Here is a 21,758-nt window from a genome sequence, read left to right as displayed (position 1 = left end):
TTCATGACCCCAAAAATTTTGGGACAATTACATTACTCCAAAAGAAAAATTCCATACCACCCTTCAGTCCTTCCCCTACTCTACATAATCACTACTCTAATTTTATCTTTATAAATTGATCTATATCTACATTTTATATAAATGAAATCATACAATATGTGGTACTTTGTATCTGATTTCTTTCACTTCACATGTGTTTTTTTTTTTCTTTTGGTCTGATACTAACATCTCATAGTACTAACATACATTTGTTCACTTTCAAAGAAAGATGTTCTTATATATGCAATTTAACCCATTGTTGTAGTTCACGTGTGCATTTCTTGTGCTATACAGTCCTGTGTTACAGATTTAGTTTCCTTTTAGTAATATACATGATGTTAGACATTCCATCTAAAGCAATTTCATACCCACCTAATAGCAGAGTTAGTTATTAACATGATTTTGGGCTTTTACCTTTTCTCCTCATTTGCAAAGATTAACATATTTTCTGTTGACCCATATTCAAGTGATTTAACTCTATGGGATTGCACAATATATTTAGATCACAGAAGAACAATCATACAGAATTTCTCATTTTGTGCCTGGCTTGCTTCATTCAACATAATATCCTCCAGGTTCATTCATGTTTTCATATATTTTATGACTTCATTTCTTCTTAAAGGTGCAAAGTATTCCACCATAATAATAGACCACAGTTTGTTTATCCATTCCTCAGTTGATGGAACCCAGATGGTTTCAACTTTGGCAAACATGAATAATTCCACAATGACCATCAGTGTGCTGATGTCTGTTCCTAACAATGCTCTCAGTTTTTCTAGGTATATAACCAGTAGTGGTACCATTGGGCTATTCAACTTCTTTAGGAAGTGCCAAACAATCCTCCAGAGTGGCTATACCATTCTTTAATGCCACCAACTATGAATAAGTGTTCCTATCTCTCCACATCTTCCACAACCCTTGTAGTTCTCTGTATTTTTACTAGTGTCCATTCTAATAGGTGTGGAATGATATCTGATTGTAGCTGTGACTTACATTTCCCTAATCACTAGTGAAGCTGGACATATTTTCATGTTTTTTTTGCCATTTATATTTCTTTGGGCAAATGTCTATTCAAGTCTTATGCCTATTTCTTTTGAGCTGTAGCATTTCTTTATATATCACAGATATTTAGCCCTTGTCAGGTATGTGATTGCCATATATTTTCTCCCGTTGATTAGGCTACATTTTCATCCTTTTGACAAAGTCCTTTAATGTGCAAGAGTGTTTAATTTTGAGGAGGTCCCATTTATCTATTTTTTCTTTTTCTCACACTTTGGGTGTAACATCCAAGAAACTACCACCTATCACAAGGTCATTTCTCTAAATTTCCTTCTAATAGTTTTTTGGTCCTGGCTTTTGCATTTAGGTCTTTGATCCATTTTGAATTGATTCTTATACAGGGAGTGAGATATGAATTCTCTTTCATTCTTTTGGTTATATATATCCAGTTCTCCCAGCACCGTTTGTTGAAGAGACTGTTTTTCTCCTGTTAACATGCATTTGGTAGGTTTTCAGAAAACCAGTTTGTGATTGAGGTGAGGGCTTGTTTTGGGACTGTCAATTCTATTCCACTGATTGATGAGTCTGTCTTTTTGCCAGTACAATGTTGTTTCAACAACTATAGCTTTGGATTATGTTTCAAGGTCTGGCAGTAAAATTGCTCTCACATCATTCTTGTTTTTTAGAATGCTTTTGTCTTTTCAGGTGCACTTTCCCTTCCAAATGAACTTGGTAATTGCCTTGTGTATTTTGTTAAAGTAGGCTGTTTGAATTTGATTGGTATTACACTGAATCTACAAATCAGTGTGGGTCAAATTGACACCCTCATATTTTGTCTTCTAATCCGTGAATGTGGAATGTCTTTCCATTTGTTTTGGTCTTCATTGATTCCATTTAACATTGTTTTGTAAATTTCTGCATTTAAGTCCTGTATGTCTTTGGTATTTGATTCCTAGGTATTTGAGTCTTTTTGTTGCTATGGTAAATGGAATTTCCCCCCTGATTTCTTCCTCAGATTGTACAATACTAGTGTAGAAACATTCTGATTTTTGTGTGTTGGTCTTCTATCCTGCCACGTTGCTGAACTTGTTTATTAGCTAAAGTAGCTTTGTCACAGACATTTCAGAATTTTCCAAGTATAGGTTCATGTCATCTGCAAATAGTGAGAATATTGCCTCTTCTTTTCTGTTTGGATTACCTTTTTTCCTCTCTAATGACCCTAGCTAGAACTTCTAAAACAATGTAGAATAACAGTGGTTTCAGTGGGCCTCCGTCTCTTGTCCCTAGTCTTAGAGGGAAAACTTTCACCTTTCCTATTGAGTATAATGTTGGTTGTGGGTTTTTCATATACACTTTTTATTATATTGAGGAATTTTTCTTCTATATCTACCTTTGAAATGTTTTTATCAAGAAAGGAGGCTAGATTTTGCCTAATGTTTTCTCACTGATTGAGATGATCATGTGGTTCCTTCCTTCAATTTGTTAATGTGGAGTATTTTGTTAATTAATTTTCTTTTTTTGAACTACCTTTGCATACCAAGAATAAATCTTATCTGGTCATGATATATAAATAATTTGATATCATTCTGGATTCTATTTGGAAGTATTTTGCTGAGAATTTTTGCATCTCTGTCCATTAGATATATTGTTCTCTAATTTTCTTTTAGTGTAGTATCTTTACCTGGCTTTGGTATTACATTATGTTGACTTCATAAAATATGTTGGGTAATTTTTCCTTATTTTCAATTTTTTCTAAACATTGAAACAAGGATTGGTGTTAATTTTTTTTGAAATGTTTGGTAGACTCTCTCTTTGAAGGCACTTTTGTTTGGAATTTCTTTGCTGGGAGATTGTTGATGATTGATTGAGTCTCTTTAAATATGATTGGTTTATGTCTTGCATATCTTGTAACATCAATGTAAGTAGTTTGTGCATTTCTAGAAAGTTGTCCATTTCATCGAGGTTGTCTAGAGTGTTGGCATATAGTTTCTCATATTGTCTTATGATGCTTTTTATTTCGTGGAGTCAGTCATAACATTCCCTTTGATTTTTTATTTATTGCATATTCTCTTTTCTTCTTCGTTAGTCTACCTAGGGGTTCATCAATATTATTGATCTTCTCAATGCATCAGCTCTTGGTTTTGTTGATTTCCTACATTGTTTTTTGTTATTGTTGTTCTTCATTTCATTTATTTATATTTCATCTGTATTATTTATTTTCTACCTCTTGATTTGGGAATGGTTTGCTGTGCTTTTTCTAGTTTCCTGAGGTGTTCAATCAAGTATTTCATTTTTACCTCTTTCCACTTTTTTAATATAGGCAATTAGGGCTATAAATTGCAAAAGTTGTAGAACTGCCTCTGAGAATGTTTGGATTACTAGCTACTTAGCTGCAAGCAGAATTATCTATCAAACTGATCTGGCCCATGTTGCAGAAAACACACTCCAGTCACACACTGGCCTGAGAGGACCATTACAGAGCACCATCTTCTGATGGACCAAGGATTTGCAGATGAGAAAAGTAAAAGTAAAGAATTGAGAGGCTTTTTCTGTTCTTTACATCCTCCGCCACTCAAGGACCTGGGGAGCTAGTCTGCATTAATGGGTCCAGTGCCCAGATCTGAGCAACTAACAGGGACAACCCTAAAGACACAGAACAGATAGAACCATAACACCCTGCCTCCCTCTGCTAACTCCCTATAAACGATAGAGGAAAAGAGAGCATCTGAGTAATCTCACCATCCTAATCAGATGCCTAGACATCATCAAAACACTACAAGCCATACTAATACAATGGAAGAAATGGCTCCAAGAAAAGGAACATATCAAAGCACCAGGAGAGATTCAAGATTTGAGAAAAGTAAACAATGAGATGTACCCAAATTTCCTAAATCAAATTAATGAGTTGAAAGACAATATGGCTAGAGAGATTAAGGACATCAAGAAGACACTGAGCTGGCATGAAGAAGAATTTGAAAATTTTAAAAGAAAAGTAACAGAACTCATGAGAATGAAAGACAAGATAGGTAAAATTTAAAAATACAGCATATTAGAGGCATATAACTGCAGACTTGAAATGAAAAAAGAAAGAATATATGATATAGGTGACAGAAGTGCTGAAAAAGAAGAGAGAAAAGAATGGAAAATAATTGAGCAGGGGCTCAGGGAGTTCCCTGATAGCATGAAACACAACATATCTGTATGGGAGTTCCAGAAGGAAAATACAAGGAAAGGGGGGCAGAAAGTATATGTGAGGACATAATAGCTAAAAATTTTCCAATGGTCACGAAACAAATGAACATACATATTCAAGAAGCAAAGCACACCCCAATCAAAATAAATGTGAATAGAACTACTGCAAGGCACATACTACCCAGAATGTCAAATGTCAGAGATAAAGAAAATTCTCAGAGCAGGAAGGGGGAAGGAAACCATCACATACGATGTCTGCCCAGCAAGGCTTACCATGGATTTCTCATCAGAAACCTTGGAGGCAAGGAGGCAATGGAATGATACAATTAGGACACTGAAAGAGAAATAGAACCAGCTGGGGAATTCTTCATCCAGTAAAATTGTCCTTCAGATATGAAGGGGAGTTTAAAATATTCACACACAGAAACTAAGAGAATTCATAAAGAAGAATCTACCTTTGCAGGAAATAGTAAATTAAGCCTTACAAACTGAAAGAAAAAGAAAGGAGAGGGATGCTTGAAGGAGAGTATAGAAGAAAGAATAGCAGAAAGGTTAACCAAAAGAATAAAAAGACAAAAATAAGATATGACATATGAAAACCAAAGAATAAAATAGTAGAAACAAATAATGCATTTACAATAATATGGTTGAATATGAATGGATAAACTCCCAATGAAAAGATATAAGCTGACAGAATGGGTAAAAGAAACTTAGCCATCCATATGGTGACTACAAGAGACTCATCTTAGGGAAACGGACTTTGGCCCAGTGGTTAGGGCGTCCGTCTACCACATGGGAGGTCCGCGGTTCAAGCCCCGGGCCTCCTTGACCCGTGTGGAGCTGGCCCATGCGCAGTGCTGATGCGCGCGGGGAGTGCAGTACCACGCAGGGGTGTCCCCCGCGTGGGGGAGCCCCATGCGCAAGGAGTGCGCCCGTGAGGAGAGCCGCCCAGCGTGAAAAGAGAGAGCAGCCTGCCCAGGAATGGCGCCGCCCACACTTCCCGTGCCGCTGACCTCAACAGATGCGGACAAAAGAAACAAGACGCAGCAAAAAGACACAGAGAACAGACAACCGGGGGAGGGGAGGGGAATTAAATAAATAAATAATAAATCTTTTAAAAAAAAAAAAAAAAAAAAGAGACTCATCTTAAACCAGGGATACAAACCAACTGTCAGTGAAATGTTGGAAAAAGATACTCCACAAAAATAATAATAATAATAATAAAAAAGAAAGTGTAGCAATGCTAAGATCAGACAAAATGGACTTTAAATGCAAAAATTTATGAGAGGTACAGAAGAACATTATATATATATTAATAAAAGGGATAATCACCAGGAAGAAATAACAGTCATAAATACTGTGCATATATTTTGGAATCCCAAAATGTATGAGGCAAACTCTGGCAAAAGTGAAGGGAAAAACAGACATTTCTACAATAGGAGTTGGAGACTTCAACACACCAGTCACATCATTAGCTAGAACTAGACAGAAGATCAACAAGGAAACAGAGGACTTGAACAATATGATAAAGAAGTTAGACAGAACAGACATACAGAACAATGTACCCACACTCAGGGGTCATACATTATTCTCAAGTGTTCTTGGATCTTTCTCCAGTATAGAACACATTTTAGGTCACAATACAGGTCTCCATAAATATAAAAAATTGAAATTATACATAGCACCTTCTCAGATCATAATGGAATAAAACTGGAAATCAGGAATAGATGCGAAAGAGGTAAATTTACAAACGTGTGGAGGGTGAACACACTCCTAAATAATCAGTGGGTGAAAGAAGAAATTGTAAGGGAAATTAGTAAATACATTGAGATGAATGAAAACACAAACACACTCATCGAAACTTAAGAGATACAGTGAAGGTAGTTCCAAGATGGAAATTTACAACCCTAAATGCCTATATTAGAAAAGAAGAAAGAGCTAAAATCAAAGAGTAACTGAACAACTGGAGAAACTAGAAAAAAAGCAACAACCATTCCCAAAGCAAGCAGAAGGAAAGAAATAATAAAGACTAGAGCAGCAATAAATGAAATTGAGAACAAAAGACAATAGAGAACAACAAAACCAAAAGCTGGTTCTTTGAGATCAATAAAATTGACAAACCCTTAGCTACATTAAAAAGGAAAAAAGGAAGAAGATGCAAATAAGTACAATCAGAAATGAAAGAGGAAATTTACAACTGACCCCACAGAAGTAAAAAGGATCATAAGAGGATATTATGAGAAACTCTTTAGACAACAGAGATGAAATGGACACATTCTTAGAAATGCACATGCAACCTACACTGACGCTACAAGAAATACAAGAACTTAACAAACTAATCACATTTAAGGAGATTGAATCTGTCATCAAAAATCTTCCAGCAAAGAAATGTCCAGGACCAGATGACTTCACAGGTGAATTCTACCAAGTACTTCAAATAGCATTAACAATAATCCCATTTAAACTCTTCCAAAAAATTGAAGAGGAGGGAAAATTACCTAACACATTTTACAAAGCCAACATCACCCTAATAAGGAAGCCAGATAAACTTACTACAAGAACAGAAAATTACAGACCAATCTCTAAGGAACATAGATGCAAAGATTCACAACAAAATACATGCAAAGAAAATCCAGCAGCATATCAAAAGATTTACAAGTCACAACCAAGTAGGATTTATTCCTGGTATGAAAGCTGGTTCAACATAAGAAAATCAATCAGTGTAATACACCACATTAACAAATTGGAGGGAAAAAAGCACACAATCATGTTAACTGATGCAGAAAAGGCATTTGACAAAATCCAACGTCCTTTTTTGATAAAAACACTTCAAAGGATAGGAAGAGAAGAAAAATTCCTCATTATAATAAAAAGCACACACAAAAAACCCAGACCCAACATCATACTCAATGGGAAAAGGTTGAAAGCCTTCCCTCTAAGATTGGGAACGAGACAAGGATGCCCACTGTCACCATTGTTATTCAGTTTGGTACTAGAAGTTCTAGCTAGGACAATTAGATGAGAGAAAAAAATCCAAATACGAATGGAGGATGACATGAATCCTGTATTTAGAAAATTGTGAAGTACCCACGACAAACCTACTTGAGCTAAGAAATGTGTTTAGCAAAGTGGTGGGATACAACATCAGCATGCAAAAATCAGTAATGTACTTGCCCTTGAGTACTGAACCATCTGAGGAGGAAATCAGGGAAAATTCCATTTACAGTAGCAACAAAAAGACTCAAATACCTATGAATGAACAATTTTGTCTTGTTCTCTAATTGTCTTGATACAGAAAATAGAAAAATTGGATTCCTGTAAGTTCAAGGACCGTCATACAGCACATCTTTTGAATTCTCACTGGCCTAGGTCATTGACTGTACATGGTAGATTTCTATTAAGTATTAACTGAATTGTGTGATTTTGAGATGGTGATACTGTGTTGACCAGGCAAATCTGTGTTTGTGTGCTTTCGCCTTTTCCCAAAATGCTTCTCACCTAGACTTGTCTGAGGTCTACTCTCAGATCTTCTCTGTCTTATTCAAATTCCATGGTTTGGAACATATCCATGATGTGGGAAGCCCCAGAAAAGTCAGGTTATGCACCTGTAGATAGTGTTGTGTTGCAGTGTGAAAACTAAGTCATTTGTGTTCTTCCTTGTGTCCTAATCATCATGCATCAGTTACAGCTTTTATCTCACAATATTACCTGGGGAAATAGGTTTCCCCATTGGTGTGAAGAGAGTTCTTGAGAGAGAGAGTGTGTAAAGTTTACTCCGTTCACACAAGATCACTGGACCAGATGCCCGGAAAGAGTGAAGGCTTCTTCACAGCCATCTTAGTGCTAGTTCAGTGCTGGCACGACCACTCACTGTTCTTTTAAAACCTTTTCCCCCTTCACCGTTCATTTGCCTTCTTTTAGAGAAGGTTAAACTATATTGTAACTGCTCAGAAAAGACAATAATAGGGTTTGGCAAGGATTCTAATTTAGACAAGAACAATCAAGCATCTCAAGCAGCTATTTAAAAAATGACCAAGCGTATCGATGCAGCAGCCACTTGTACTAGCCATAGGTCCTTCTTCCCAGAGTGGCTCTCCACAGGAAGAGCGTGTACATGGTTCTTGGTGAGCAAGCTGCTTTCCATAGGTTGTCACTTATTTACCACAGACTTCAATGTAATTATTCTTTGCCTTTTTCAGTGGAGGGAGGGAGGGATTTAAATAACTTGCACAAGGTTACAAAGGCAAGGCTGGAGTTTAAAGTCAGATTTCCCTAACTCTGAAGCCTGCTCTTTGCACTGAGTTTTTGCTGGCAAAACTGAAAATGCCCAGGACTTGGGCAAGGGTTTGAAGAAGAATTCCCTCGATGAATGGCATATTGGACTAGATAATTTCAAGATTATAAAACTAAAAACACAGTTTTCCTAATTAAGTTCTGGAAAATTGGATGATAATCTTAAAGCTTTTGTTTGAAACTTTGGATGGAATTAGAACTACTGGTGTGGGTCATTTGACGAGATAGAAAACCTGGCATCTCTGCTATCATATAAGTGAATACTGGTGCTGGTGTTTAAAAAGATGAAGTGACAGGAAGTGGAAGTGGCTCGAGTGATTGGTTCCTGCCTACCACGCGGGAGGTTTGGGGCTTGGTCCTCCCTGCCTTCTGAAGGAAGACCAGCACAGCAAATGCAAAATGAGGGGGAGACATGTTTTAAGTTTTAAAAACGGAGACAAAATATACAGTAAGATGCGCAGATCATAGCAGGATGAATTTTGACTACTGTGTAAACCCATGTAACTCACACTCCAGCCAATACAACATATCTGTCACTCTAGAAAGTTCCACTGGGCTTCTTCCAATCACATCTCCCCAGGCGCCCCACTGCGCTTTGATTTCCAGCACAGCAAAATAGTTTTGTCTGTTTAATGTTATATTTTGTGGAAAAGAAAACAAATTTTATCACACATTAGCGTACCCAAAAACAAGTGCGTGCAGCTGTTAAACAAGATGGACCTCTATCCTCTTGTATTCTTTTAAAAAGACAACCTTAACACTTGCAGACTAGAGTTCTAAAAATGTCTAGTTATTTTTAATTTAAATTAAATATCCCGGTTCCAGGGGAGGAAAAATGTGGATGAACTTTACCTGTTTTGCTTTGAAACTTTTAAATGACATTTGGGAAAACAAGTTTTTTGGGGAAAGCCTAGAGATTATGCCATTTCAAAGACTTAATTTTGTGATCGCCCTGTAAGAAGAATGACATGGTGACAAGTGATTGCATACGAGGCCTCGGGAACGCCCGGCACCAGCCTGGCAGGGGGGTGTGTTGGGGTGGGGGCAGCACGCGCTTGCCGGGGCTGCGCCCCCTCCCAGCTGGGCCCTGGACGGCCGCTCCCGCTCCCCGCCGGGCTTCCTGTCCAGCGCCGGGCGCGCTGCGGGCGGGAGCAGAGGATGCGCTCCCGGGGTGGGGGGCAGGCGGCGGACCTCGCCCCGGGCGCCCCCGCCCTCCGTGCCGCCCTCCCCGCGCCGTCGGGGTGGGCCGGGCCAGCTGGGGGGCGGGGCGCGAGGCGGGGCGCGGGGCGCCGTCGGGCGCCGCGGGATGCTGGGCCTGCCCGCCCCCCAGACTCGCCCTCCGCGCGCGGCGCCCGCGCCCGGCACACCGACGTAAGGAGAAGCCCGCGGCGGGCGCGGGCGGGGCTCGGCGGCGCTGTGGGCCCCGCAGCCCGAGGCACCGAGCCGTGAGCGCGCCCCGGCGGCGCCCCGGGCGCCCTGGACGAGTTGCGGGGCTCTCCTCCGCCGAGGGCCGACCTGCTCGGCGCCGCCTCCCGCGCGCGGGGCTGGGGGGACCCGGCCGTCCCGAGCCGGGCGCGGGCAGGATCCTGGGACCCTGGACAAGTCGCGTCTGGGATTGCTCTGCGTTTCGGGGGTTTGCTTCTTTCTAAGACTAACCTCCTTTTTGGGGGGTGTGTGCGAGCAGCGTGTAGGCATTTGGGAACGGCCCCTGTTTGCGTTGCTCTCGCTGACGACGCGGGCGGGCCCGCTCCAAGCCTGAACTTGACTGCGGCCTGCCCAGGTGCCGGGCGCCGCGCTCTCCCGGCCTCGCCTGCGCGCCAGCGGCCGCCTCCAAATGCCGGCGTGTGCGCCCACGAGCAGCGGTGCGTGGGTTAGGATTTCCCGTTTATTCCTGACTAGCTGTTGATCCCACGGACATGACCGCAAACGTTCTTCTTTTTCTGCGTCTGTGAAGACACTCCGGGGGTTGCAGAAGCATCTATTTTAGCTGGTTTCCGTCAAAATTAGGGTTACGAGCTTGGCGCGATGCCCTTGGCCGTCAAGAATTTTCCCAACTCCCCGCCCCCCAACTGATGGCGTTTAGAATTTTTTTATAAATGTTTTTATGTATATGAATGCTATATATGAGTATTTTAAAATGTGCACAAAGTATACCTAAGCTCTTGTTTTCTTAAAAATGATTCTCAAGCCAAGCATAAACGGCCCGTTGTGGTATTGGGCACAACGTTTGGGAAGCAAATAAGTAAGCAAGGTTAAAAAAAAATCGAAGAGGTATGACCTCTTCTTAAAAAAAAACAAACTAATGTTATTTACCCAGCATTCTATCCCGTTCTGGGGGATGCTCTAACTTCTTACAATTCAGGGTTAAACTAGTAAAACGTCCGCATTTAACTTTGAAAGCCTGAAAACGTTAATAAAATCCATATTATAATTTATAGGTGGCATCCTGGTTTATTTTATAATTACATTTCCATTTAGCATATAAAATATCCTAAATACAGATCATCACACAATTCTGCGTTCATTTTCATGAGAAAGAAAAATGTGTGATGATCACGCAATCAGTTGTGATTAGGGACTTCTTTGAAAAGTGGCTATCATGAGGGAGCAAGTAAGTGGGGAAAAGCAAGCCCACCCTTTGGGATCTAGGGGGCCTCTTGTGTCTCCCTATTTTGGTGGCCGAGTATCAGTGGCTGTAAAGAAGCATTTTAACAGCCCTAAAGCCCCACCCGTGCCCGAGAGGTAAGAGCCCCTTGTGCCAAGTTCTCACCAGCCGCCTTTGAAGAGCTTTCCCTCTCTGTGGCCCCGTGAAGGGTTCCCTCAGATCCACAGCCCCTTCCAGCAAATGGAATTTTTTGTTGTTGTTGGGGGTGGGGTGAAAGCCATGCTAATGATCAGCATAATTACACTTCAAATCTCTGCTTCCCTTTGAGGAAGTGCAGTATTTCCTTTGTTCAATCAACTCGTACTGAAAGAAAGCTGATGGGAACGCACCAGTTTCCTTTTCATTGAATTTTGGATTATTTCAGTCAGCCTTCCTTTCCTCCTTTCTGTTATCTGAGAGGATGTGGCATACATTTATTTGGAAAACACTCTACTTGCGTATTAAACTATATAACTTTTGGACAGTGGGGGACAGTCGGGGAATGTAAACATTAAGTAAACTGTTTGGTAGCCCCAAGTCTACACGACTTGAGTGTGAGGAAACTGCCCCTTAAATGTCCTTGCGTCTTGTCTAGTCTACGAGTGTGTAATACAGAGCAGGAGCCTCTGCTCACAGTAACTGAACCGCCCGCCCCAGCCTCTCCTGCCCGCCAAGGGGCCCGGGAAGACTGCTGCCTGGAGCCCACCTCCTCAGCCGTCAGCAGCAGCAGGTACTGGGGGACGGTCGTGACTGATGTGTTTTCTCTTCAGCTGGCCCTGGAGAGAAGGGGCAGCAGGGCCCCTGGTTCACCCCGCGGTGCAGTGCTCTGCGGGCCTTTCCTTTAAATGGCTGGGTGGGTTGAATGCGGCGCCTAGACACGCGCGATGGCGCAGTCCGGGCAGCACATCGGTTTTGCAAGAGAATGTTTGAAAACTCAGTTGTAGAAGCAGGGCAGGGAGGGCTGGTCTACCCAGCACAGCGCCACCCGGATGTTTGGCCGAATTTTGTAAATTCATCAGATAAACAATGTGAAAATATATTATCCAGACGTGACACAAATAGCAAACTCTACACTTAAGGATGTGCATGAAAGGTAAGAGACGTGGTGTTGTGCACAGGTCGTCTTTGGGTGCTGAGTACACCGGGTGACCTTACCAGGTGAGCTGTAATGCAGTGCGGGGTCGTCCGTGGCTGCAGGTTATTTCCCCGGGGAGAGTTTGTTTCTTTCCCATTTTCCTGTTGGTATACCCTAGGAAGCTGACCTCCTTCAAACGGTTTTGTCCTGTCATGATTCCTAGTCTGTGACTCCCATGGGACAGAGCCGTTGTTACCTGAGGTTCCTAATTTCAGGTGTTCCTGAAAAACATTCGTGATTTGGTTGTGAGAAAGGACATGAGGAGACCAAAGACCTGGGATTTCGCTGATCAGAATGAAACAGACGTTGAAAGACTTTTCAAGCTTCCTCTTGGTGGTCCTCTGTGACTACGGTGAGTGTGGCGCACCTAATGCAGGTACGGAAGGAACGTAAGCGTGAGCCTTCTACATGTACCCATGCTGACGACCCTTCACGAAGGCGGCAGGGGCGGGTCTGTGGGCAGTGCCGTTTCACCTGTGGCCTGGGAGCAGGTGCAGCTCAGTGTGGAGCGCCTGCCTGTGTCTGCCAGGTTCCAGCTTCAATCCCCGGTGCCTGCTTAAGAACAACAACAAAATAGAGCCATGCTCCTGGCGACTGCGGGTGCTCTTAAGGAGCTTCAGGGGTTCAGCATGAGTGATTCAGATATCATTTTAAATGTTGTAGCTCTTTTTAAAAAGTAAGATAAAATGCCTCACTCCCACTGCAGTGCTTTAAATCCAGAGCTGTTTCTTACATCAGCCGTGGGCTGGCCAATGACTACAGTGCCAAATTCTGTCTCTTTGGCTGTGTCTTTGGATAGGGTTCAAAGCAGAAACAAGCATTCTTGTGTGTGTTGTGTTCTTTCCACTTTTCACTTCAGCTGTTCTGGTGGGTATCTTTTTAAAAAGATATGATTTATCCCAGTGGACTGATACTTGCGAGGCTAAAACTTCCAAGAACAAAACTATTTATTTTAGAGCCGGTCAGTCTCTGAGAGCCCACTCCAGCCCTCGGCTGGCCTGTTAGAATGAAGTGCCAACATTGCTTACCTGTCTACAAATTGCCGCTCTGTACGAACCAAGGGGCACTGGTTCCTTTGCGTGTAAAATTTCCCAAGTATTTGTCTTGAGTGTCAGACAATAAAAGCTTTGAAGTAAATGTCACACCTCACCTTTTAAGTGATCTAGAGAAGTGTGCATTGTGTCACTTGAATCAAGCTTTCTCTCACTTCCCTGTATGTCCATTTTTCTCAAAGCCCTAAGGACTGGAACCTGATTAAAATGAGAAATGTGAGGGGTGGGATTTTTGTCTTGAGAAGTATCAGTTGTTATTCTGATTCTTTTGAACCCCAAGTGTTTACAATGAATTATTTTAAACATGAGCGCTAGAGGTGAAGATGGAGGAACAGAGCCCCTTTAAGATGGGGACAGTGCAGGGTCCAGCTCCCAGGCCCACCCTCACCACCATTTTACGCCCACCTTGGCTCAGCTCCACCTTCTCTCGTGTCTGAAACGCTGTCTTCGTCAGTGTTATCCGATGGCACTGTTCCACTCCTCGTTTCTCAACACCAGGTCTGACCATCTCGTTTCAGTTCTCGGAGACGCCGAGTACCTCCTCCTGGGAGAGCCAGGCCATGTCGCGCTCAGCAACAGCTCGGTGTCCGTGGCCTTCCAGTACGTCGACGGGGCAAACAGGACACTGTGGAATGTCTCCGTCCTGCTGGTGGAGGCCAGCACCAACCGGACTGTCGCCACCAAGCACCTCCTGGCCATCCAGGCGCAGGGGACGCTTGAGTTTGAGTGCTTCCACTTCAAGGAGGCCGAGGACTACTGGTTCACCATGTCCCCAGACACCACGGCCAGCCGCCCCCCCCCCCACGCCCCAGGGGGAGAAAAGCGCCTTTCTCCAGGTGGAGTGGCCCGTCTTTCACGTGGACCTGAGCCGGACGTCCCAGGCCGCGGGAGGCGCCTTGCGGGTGGGGCTTTTTATGCCACAGCTGCTGTGCCCGTTCCCCGGGGACAGGCCCGGGTCGAGGTGGACGTCACCGTCCGCAGCAGCCTTCCTGGGGCGAGCGCTCGGCAGGGCCGGCCGCTGGAGACGAGGTGCAGCCAGAGGACAGCGCTCGCTCAGAGCCAGTGGGTGGAGGTCGCTGCGCCCCGGTGGGCCCGGCAGCCTCGGTCACTGCGGTGCTGTGGCTCCTGGGCGCAGCTCGGTCATTACCGCCGCGGGTGTTGGTGAGCTTGCCAGCAAGTAACATCTAGCAAAAATGGCCACTGAGCATGCTAATGGCTATGGCAAACGGCACCGCCCTCCTTCCTCACCACCTTCCCGCCAGAAAAACCCACGGGCGCCAGCTTCAAACCTGCCTCCTCCAATCAACAGCCGCTTCAAATTACCCCAGTCCCCTAGCCTCTCTGTAATTGCCACGTCACCCTAAGCCCTTACCCCTCCTATATAAGCTGTATCACTTCCCCAGTAAACCAGACCTGCGCCACAAGCCTGCGTCTCCGGAGTGGTTACTGTGTATTCAACCCAGCTGTGTGATTCCGGGGCTCCGTCGTCACTTACCTCGCGGACAGGCAGCCTGCCCCAACCGGGAGGGGATCGACAACAACTGGAGCCCAACCTTTTTGCCCCCCCTCCCCATTCACCAGCCTTCAGCGGGATCCACATCGATCCTCTTCCTATCGGTAAGTGAAGCTCAGTATGGGCAATCTAGCCTCATGTGAGAAAGCACCACAAGCACGGGCGTTATATGCCCTATTAGCTAGCTGCCACGTTAAAATCACTGAAAAAGAGCGCTGTCAGTATTGGGACCTTGTTGTCCATTTTAACCCATGGCTTTCCACTGCTGCAATATGGTATCCTGCCACTTGGGCTAAATTGCTCAGGTGAGTCAAATCTGCTAAGGCCCACGAAAGCAAAACCTTCCCTCTTAGTCTCATACCCACTCTTTTAGCTATTCACGGCTGCCTTACAGGCACCCTGCCAGACACTGTCTAAAACTGCCGGAGTCTAACTCTCTCACTGCCATGCCTACTACACCTCCCTTTTCAGCTCCGCTTACTAACTCTTTCATTGCTGCGCCTCCTACACCTCCTCTTTCAGCTTCACTTACTGCAATTGTCCTTAATCACCACCCATTCACTCCTCCTCACTTCTTTCCAGTAAATTACCACAATGAGATTCCCCTTCCTTTTAGGATCCTTGGGATCATAAAACCATGACTCACCTTCATAAAGCCGTTCAAGAATATAGTCTTAATAGCCCCTGTGCTCACTTGTTATTAAACAGCATTTCTCATGCTCACAATACACCTATTGATTGGAAAAACCTAGCCCTTGCTATTTTAACCCCCGGAGATTATATTACCTGGAAAGCTCTCTATTATAATGAAGCTGAACATGTAGGTACACAACATTACTAACGGAATAACAGTCATTCCCCCAAGCGCTTTGAAACGGGAGGAGCAATAGACCCTTCCAAAGGTTCAGGCTAGCTGTCCCACCCCATACTTTGAACAATGTTTAACCATAACTAAACTAATAACAATGTTTCCAAGTACCAGCTTGCATGTTACAGGCAGCATGGATTCCAGAAGAAATTTTAAAAAGTACAGTCTAAGATGTGATTTAAAGGAGAACTTAAAAACAGCTATATGAAGAAAATAAGAATTATGGGTTAATTGTAAACTGTATGTTTCTGTTAATGTGTTGTAATTGTTTTGTGTCTGTCTGTTCATTCAATGTCAGTGTATATTTTAATACATCCAGATGGTAATATATATTAATAAAAATTCTAAAAAGAGTTCTATTCAAATGGCCAAAAATTAAATAAGCACTTATATTAATACTTAAGTTTAAATGTTAATAAGTGTTAATAAAATCTCCACAATGATAAAACTTGTAAGTCTTGATTAACAAAATTACTATAAGCCTTTTTATAAAAAGTTGTTCTTGCCTAGATTGAAATGAATAGTTGATTTTTCTTCACAGGATAAAATGAAGGATGTAAAACTTAAATGAATATTAAAGAAGGTTCAAAGTTTGTGAAAATGCTGACTGAAATTTAATAAGTTTCTTCTAAAAAGTGTGTTTTGTCCTAAAATAGGATGGCTAATTTTCATAAATTCATGGGACCTAAAGGCATATAGAAAGTTTTAGAAGGTATTGTGGTAACTTTAAGTAAGGAAATGTGTTCTGTGAAGGTAAAATTTGTCTTAAAATAATATAATTATACTCTATATGGTTATAAATAATTATAAGAAATTTAGCAAAGCATTGTTTAAATTTAAGTGTTTAAATGGCTAATTCCAAAAAGTCATTATTAAACAAACCTGAGTTAATAATAATAATATTAGTAATAATAAAATGTAATTTTACAACAGGAAAACTTGGCAGCAGCCAGCCTCCCCTGACAACTTGTTTCTAGGAGACTGTTTCAATATTGCATGCTATTAAGTATTTGAAATAAAGAAAAATTTATTATTTTAACAAGCTTGTTTAGTGTTGATGGTATTATGTTGTAAGAAGTTTGCTTGATAGCTTTGTACGTGGGCTATATGGAATGTGTTTTTATTATTAAGGAAACAGGAGATGATTTTGTCCTACAATAAAATGATTGATTATTGGGAAAGAGTAGAGTGTGGAATAAAACCTAGGTGAATACTAAAGTGTAGAAGTTCGTAGAAAAGAAATTTTTATGATTAAAGTTAAATAAAATTTGATGGGTCTATCTATAAAATTTTAAAAGATTTAGTATCAAGTAATATACTAAAGCAAATTCAAAATTTTCTTCTTTCTCAAAGTTTCTCAAGTCATTAATCTGTTTTGGTAAAAAATTTTTATCCTCAATAATCAGTATACAAAGAAAGTCTGTTTTATCAAAATAGCTTCTTGTGCTTTAACCTCATCATTTCCTCAGTGTTCCAAGAAGGAAAAGTCTTATCTCTTTTAAAAGAACATAATGTTCAAACCTGCTTTCTCAAAATCAAATCCCAAAAAGTAGCCTTTTATTCCAAACTAATTATAAGAGATTTGTTCTTTTACCTTGAAAGAAAAATTAAAGTAATAGGTAAGTTGATTTAACATGTTATAAGTCGAATAGAAGGTGTTTAAAAGTGTTATAAAATTAACAGGTTTTTTTTAACCCTCTATTAAAGTTGTATGAGTAAAAGGGTATAAATTTACCAATATTTCAGCATATAAATTTACCAATATTTCAGCATAATATTAAACAGAAGTACAATGTGGTTAATTATGGTTTTAATTATTATAAAAGGGCATGTGTCACAGAAACAACCTCTTATCATAGATTAAAATAACAACACTGTAGTATGCAGCAGTCCCAAATACTGCTAGTTTGTTGCAAGAAGTTAATGTCCAGCTGTGTTGCTATCATTTTGTTTTAAAACTTGCTAAGACTTTCTTTAGTGTCTTCTTAGACAGGTCAAACCAGCCTGCACTCTCCTATCTGTGGAAAACCCAACAATGGTCTTTTGCAGTGCTTTTCAGGCCTGTGTACATAGCCCAACCATCTCTCCTGGCATGGTGATAATAATCTGGCTGTGTAGAAAAAAAATCTGTAGCTGAAACCCTACTGATGACGTTAATCAGGAATCCTTTTTTTTCAGAATTAAAAAAACATCAGAGACAATAGTATCTTAAAAGCCTAAACTAGGCAAACAATTGGAAGAAGCTGCAAAGTCCCTGCTGCTCTATCAAATTTTTAAATGTTGTTTAGTTGGGTAAGATAAAACTATACTTTCTGCTGTAACTAATAAAGTACAATGTTTTCTCATGTTAATAGAATTTGTAATATTATTAAAATACTAAAAATCTTTCATCCCTCATTTAGCTCAAATATTAAAACCATTGTTTGTATTAATTGAGAAAAGTCCTTCACAGAATTAGGAAAACCTCCAGCAAGCTGCTTTAAATAATAATAAAAGGAAAGTAAATTGTGGACATTAACTTAGCCTATGAATTGGATGTGGCAAGCACCAATATTGGCTTTGGGTGGAGTTTGTGGCAAAGGCAAGTCTAAACAAGAACCCCTTGGGTCTTAAACACAGTTCTGGAAGAAGGCCAAAAGTACAATATAAAAAAGCAATTGTGTGCAGCATAGGAGGTCCTGTGAAAAGTGAAAGATTTAACCCAATAGTGTCTGTTCACTCTGAAAACTGCTATCCCTATCCAGGGGTGGATTGCAAATACTAAAAGCAAGACAGTAATAATGGACTGTTGTAAATCATCCTCAGATCTATGAAAAAACGTCTGGAATACCTGCTAGTAGTAACAGGTGACTGTCATGTCCCTACCCACCCCACTAGCATCCCTTTTAGGACTGTTGACGCAGATGCCTTTATGAAGATCCAGGGCCCTACCACTAGAACCTGAGAAAAGACAAGGTGGCTCCACTGAAAAGGCAAACATCATGAGTTCCAAACCTTGTGGTGCCTATCCCAGAAGTTCTGGCTGCCTGTTACTTGCCAACAGCTCATAGACATCCCCCATAACTTCCTTCATGCTTACTCCATTGACTGTGACATCATATCCCTTCTGCTTTTGAGAGGAATGAGCCCCCAAATGCACAATTCAAATCCTCTGGGGAGCAATACAACAAAATCCACCTGAACTGTATTCCTTACTTTACTAAAACAAAAAGGGGAAAGGTGGAAATATGGTCAGAGGATAAAATACTTCACTGAGACCTGTGGCAATTGCTGCCATGCATCACATTAACTTTACAAATCCTGGAACTGTGAACTTGCAGCTTGTGTCTGCCTGTGGACTTTGGGCCTCTGTGCCCTCTCCCTATGCTATTGTGGCAGGAACTGTTAACATTACAAAGGAAAATGGATACCGGCCCCTTGGGCTAATGACACTCATAGTCATAACCTACAAAAGAATTTGTGGAAAGATTTTTCTGGGAATAGCACATGCTATAGATGGATTGGGACTAATAGTAAGAATGGTCAATATTTGCATTTAGATCAAACTCATCATTTTCTATCGTGTGTAAGAGATCCTCATGTGTTTGTGGTTGGAAAACAAGCTATAACTAAGAATGCTCTATTTTATAAAAGTGGGGCATTGTATAACTGTTTGAGAATATTTTACAGAATGGAGATTTCATTACAAGGCTCGAAGGCAGTGGGGAGTGTGGATCCCAGTGCGACTGAACTGAATTTGGCAATCGTCACCTGAGAGTCAACTGCTGTTCCATATGGCTCAAGAAATCCTGAAGTGCTCAAAGCGATTTGTGGGACTGTTAATAGCTGGCATATTGGAACTGATTGGTGTTATTGCAGCTGCTGCTACAGCTACCATGGCCTTGCATGAGACTGTGCAGACTCAGCAATATGTGCATGATTGGCATAAGAATGCTAGTGACTTATGGCAAAGTCAAGAACATATTGATGAAGAATTAAACAGTAGAGTTAATGATCTAGAATCAGCAGTTTTACATCTTGGAGATCAAGTATATAACTTAAAATTACTTAGAGGATTAAAATGTGATTGGAATGAGAGTAATTTTTCTTTACTCTGCTTGCCTATAATAATTCTATGTTTGACTGGGAAAAGATTAAAAATCATTTGATAGGTCATAAGCGTAATATGTCATTCAAAATAGAAAAATTACAGAAAAAGATATTGAAAATGTCTCATAATCAGATATATGTAGCTGATGATAAGGATATCTTTAATTATTTGATTTCTCATTTCAATAAATTTAATCTAGTAAATTGGTGGAAGTCTCAACATTTTTTATCAGCATTAGGAATAGGACTTTGTGTGTTAATCTTGTTGCTCATTGTTGTTGCCTGCCTGGGACAAGGTGTTTCCCGAAGACTGCACCATGTGAATGGTACGGGACAAGCCAATAATTTGGTATTTGCACGAACCTGGCAATGAGTTCCCTATGGTCACTGCACTTGGCTGGTAGTCAATGATGGGTACTCTCAGACAAGGGCAATCTAAGACAGGCACAGTCACCCTGACTAAAACAAAAAGGGGGACATGTGGGAAACAAAGGCATGTTGTTTCCATGGAAGCAAGTTACTTCCTTGACCACTGAGTCATGCTGTCTCCATAGCTATATGTGCAGGTCATAAATCTAGCAAGGTGATGTGAATGCTCAGGTGAAATGAGGACTTGGTAGAATGGGACAACCTGGGCAACAAGATTTATGGGTATGTTTTCTCAACAGTATAATGGAACATTGTAATTTTGAACTTTGAATTATAATCATAGCATTTGATCCATTGTGTTACACAGGTTGAGGTAATGGGAATAGTTAGCTAGAATAGTTGCTGGTTCTCACAATTGCTTGGGGTATATAAAGAAGCCCCTGAGATTAATAGACTTGTCTGATGAGCTTGAGGCTTCAATGCTCTCAGATCCCCTTATCCCAATCTCTCTTTGTATTTCATTCCCAATACCCTTCGGGTCCATGACTCCGACAGTTGTAGTCTTCTATTTCTTCTAGGGTCAATGTAGGTAGTCTGTGTTTCTAGGAATTTGTCCATCTTGTCTACATTGTCTTTGCTTTGTTTTTTTTTTTTTTTTGGCATACAGTTGTCCATAGTATTCTCTGTGTTCTCTTTGTTCTGAGTGGTCAGTGGTAATGTCCCACCTTTCATCTGTGATTTTGTTCATTTGCATCTTCTCTCATTTTTTCTTTGTCAGTCTAGCTAAGGGCTTGTCAATTTTGTTGATCTTCTTAAAGAATGAGGTTTAGTTTTGTTGAATCTATTGTTTTTGTTTGTGTTTTGTTTTTTGTTCTCAATTTCATTTATTTTTGCTCTGATCTTTACTATTTCTTCCCTTTAGCTGGTTTGGAATTAGTTTGCTGTTCTTTTTCTAGTTCCACCAGATGTGCACTTAGAACTTTGATTTTAGCTCTTCTTTTTTAATGTAAGTAAGCACCAAGAGCTATAATTTTTCCTCTCAGCATTGCCTTTGTGGAATCCCATAATTTTGTGTGCTGTGTTCTCATTTTAATTCATCTCAAGATATTTGCTGATTTGTCTTGCAATTTCTTCTTAGATCCATTCATTATTTAAGAGTGTGTTGTTTATTCTCCATATATTTATGAGTTTTTCCTTTATATGTCCATTATTGATTTCCAGCATCATTCCATTATTTTTTTAAAGATTTATTTATTTCTCTCCCCTCCCCCGACCCCAGTTATCTGTCCTCTGTGTCTATTTGCTGCATGTTCTTCTTTGTCTGCTTCTGTTGTTAGCAGCATGGGAATCTGTGTTTCTTTTTGTTGTGTCAGCTCTTCATGTGTGCGGTGCCACTCCTAGGCAGGCTGAACTTTCTTTCATGCTGGGTGGCTCTCCTTACAGGGTGTACTCCTTGTGCGTGGGGCTCCCCTATGTGGAGGACACCCCTGTGTGGCATGGCACTCCTTGTGCACATCAGCACTGCACATGGGCCAGCTGCACATGAGTCAAGGAGGCCGGGGATT

At 41.2% G+C, this 21,758-nt stretch overlaps 1 protein-coding gene across 9 annotated transcripts in view; it reads left to right on the top strand.

Moving 5' to 3' along the window:
- Positions 1–20,028, top strand: part of LOC131273453 (thrombospondin type-1 domain-containing protein 1-like) — a 44,672-nt gene extending 24,644 nt beyond the window's left edge. The window contains exons 1-3 of one of the 9 annotated variants that reach the window (XM_058276677.2): positions 9,801–9,894; positions 12,518–12,654; positions 13,873–20,028. In XM_058276677.2, coding sequence (XP_058132660.1) covers positions 12,597–12,654; positions 13,873–14,519 — 705 coding nt within the window. In that variant the 5' untranslated portion in view covers positions 9,801–9,894; positions 12,518–12,596 and the 3' untranslated portion in view covers positions 14,520–20,028. The other 8 variants (XM_058276674.2, XM_071208281.1, XR_011645840.1 and 5 more) reach the window with 8 other exon arrangements.
- Positions 20,029–21,758: the final 1,730 nt, after the last annotated feature.

This window comes from Dasypus novemcinctus, chromosome 15 (genome assembly GCF_030445035.2).
Source record: "Dasypus novemcinctus isolate mDasNov1 chromosome 15, mDasNov1.1.hap2, whole genome shotgun sequence".
NCBI lineage: Eukaryota > Metazoa > Chordata > Mammalia > Cingulata > Dasypodidae > Dasypus > Dasypus novemcinctus.
Note: the sequence above shows the minus strand (reverse complement) of the source record. Positions and strands in the feature narration are given on the sequence as shown.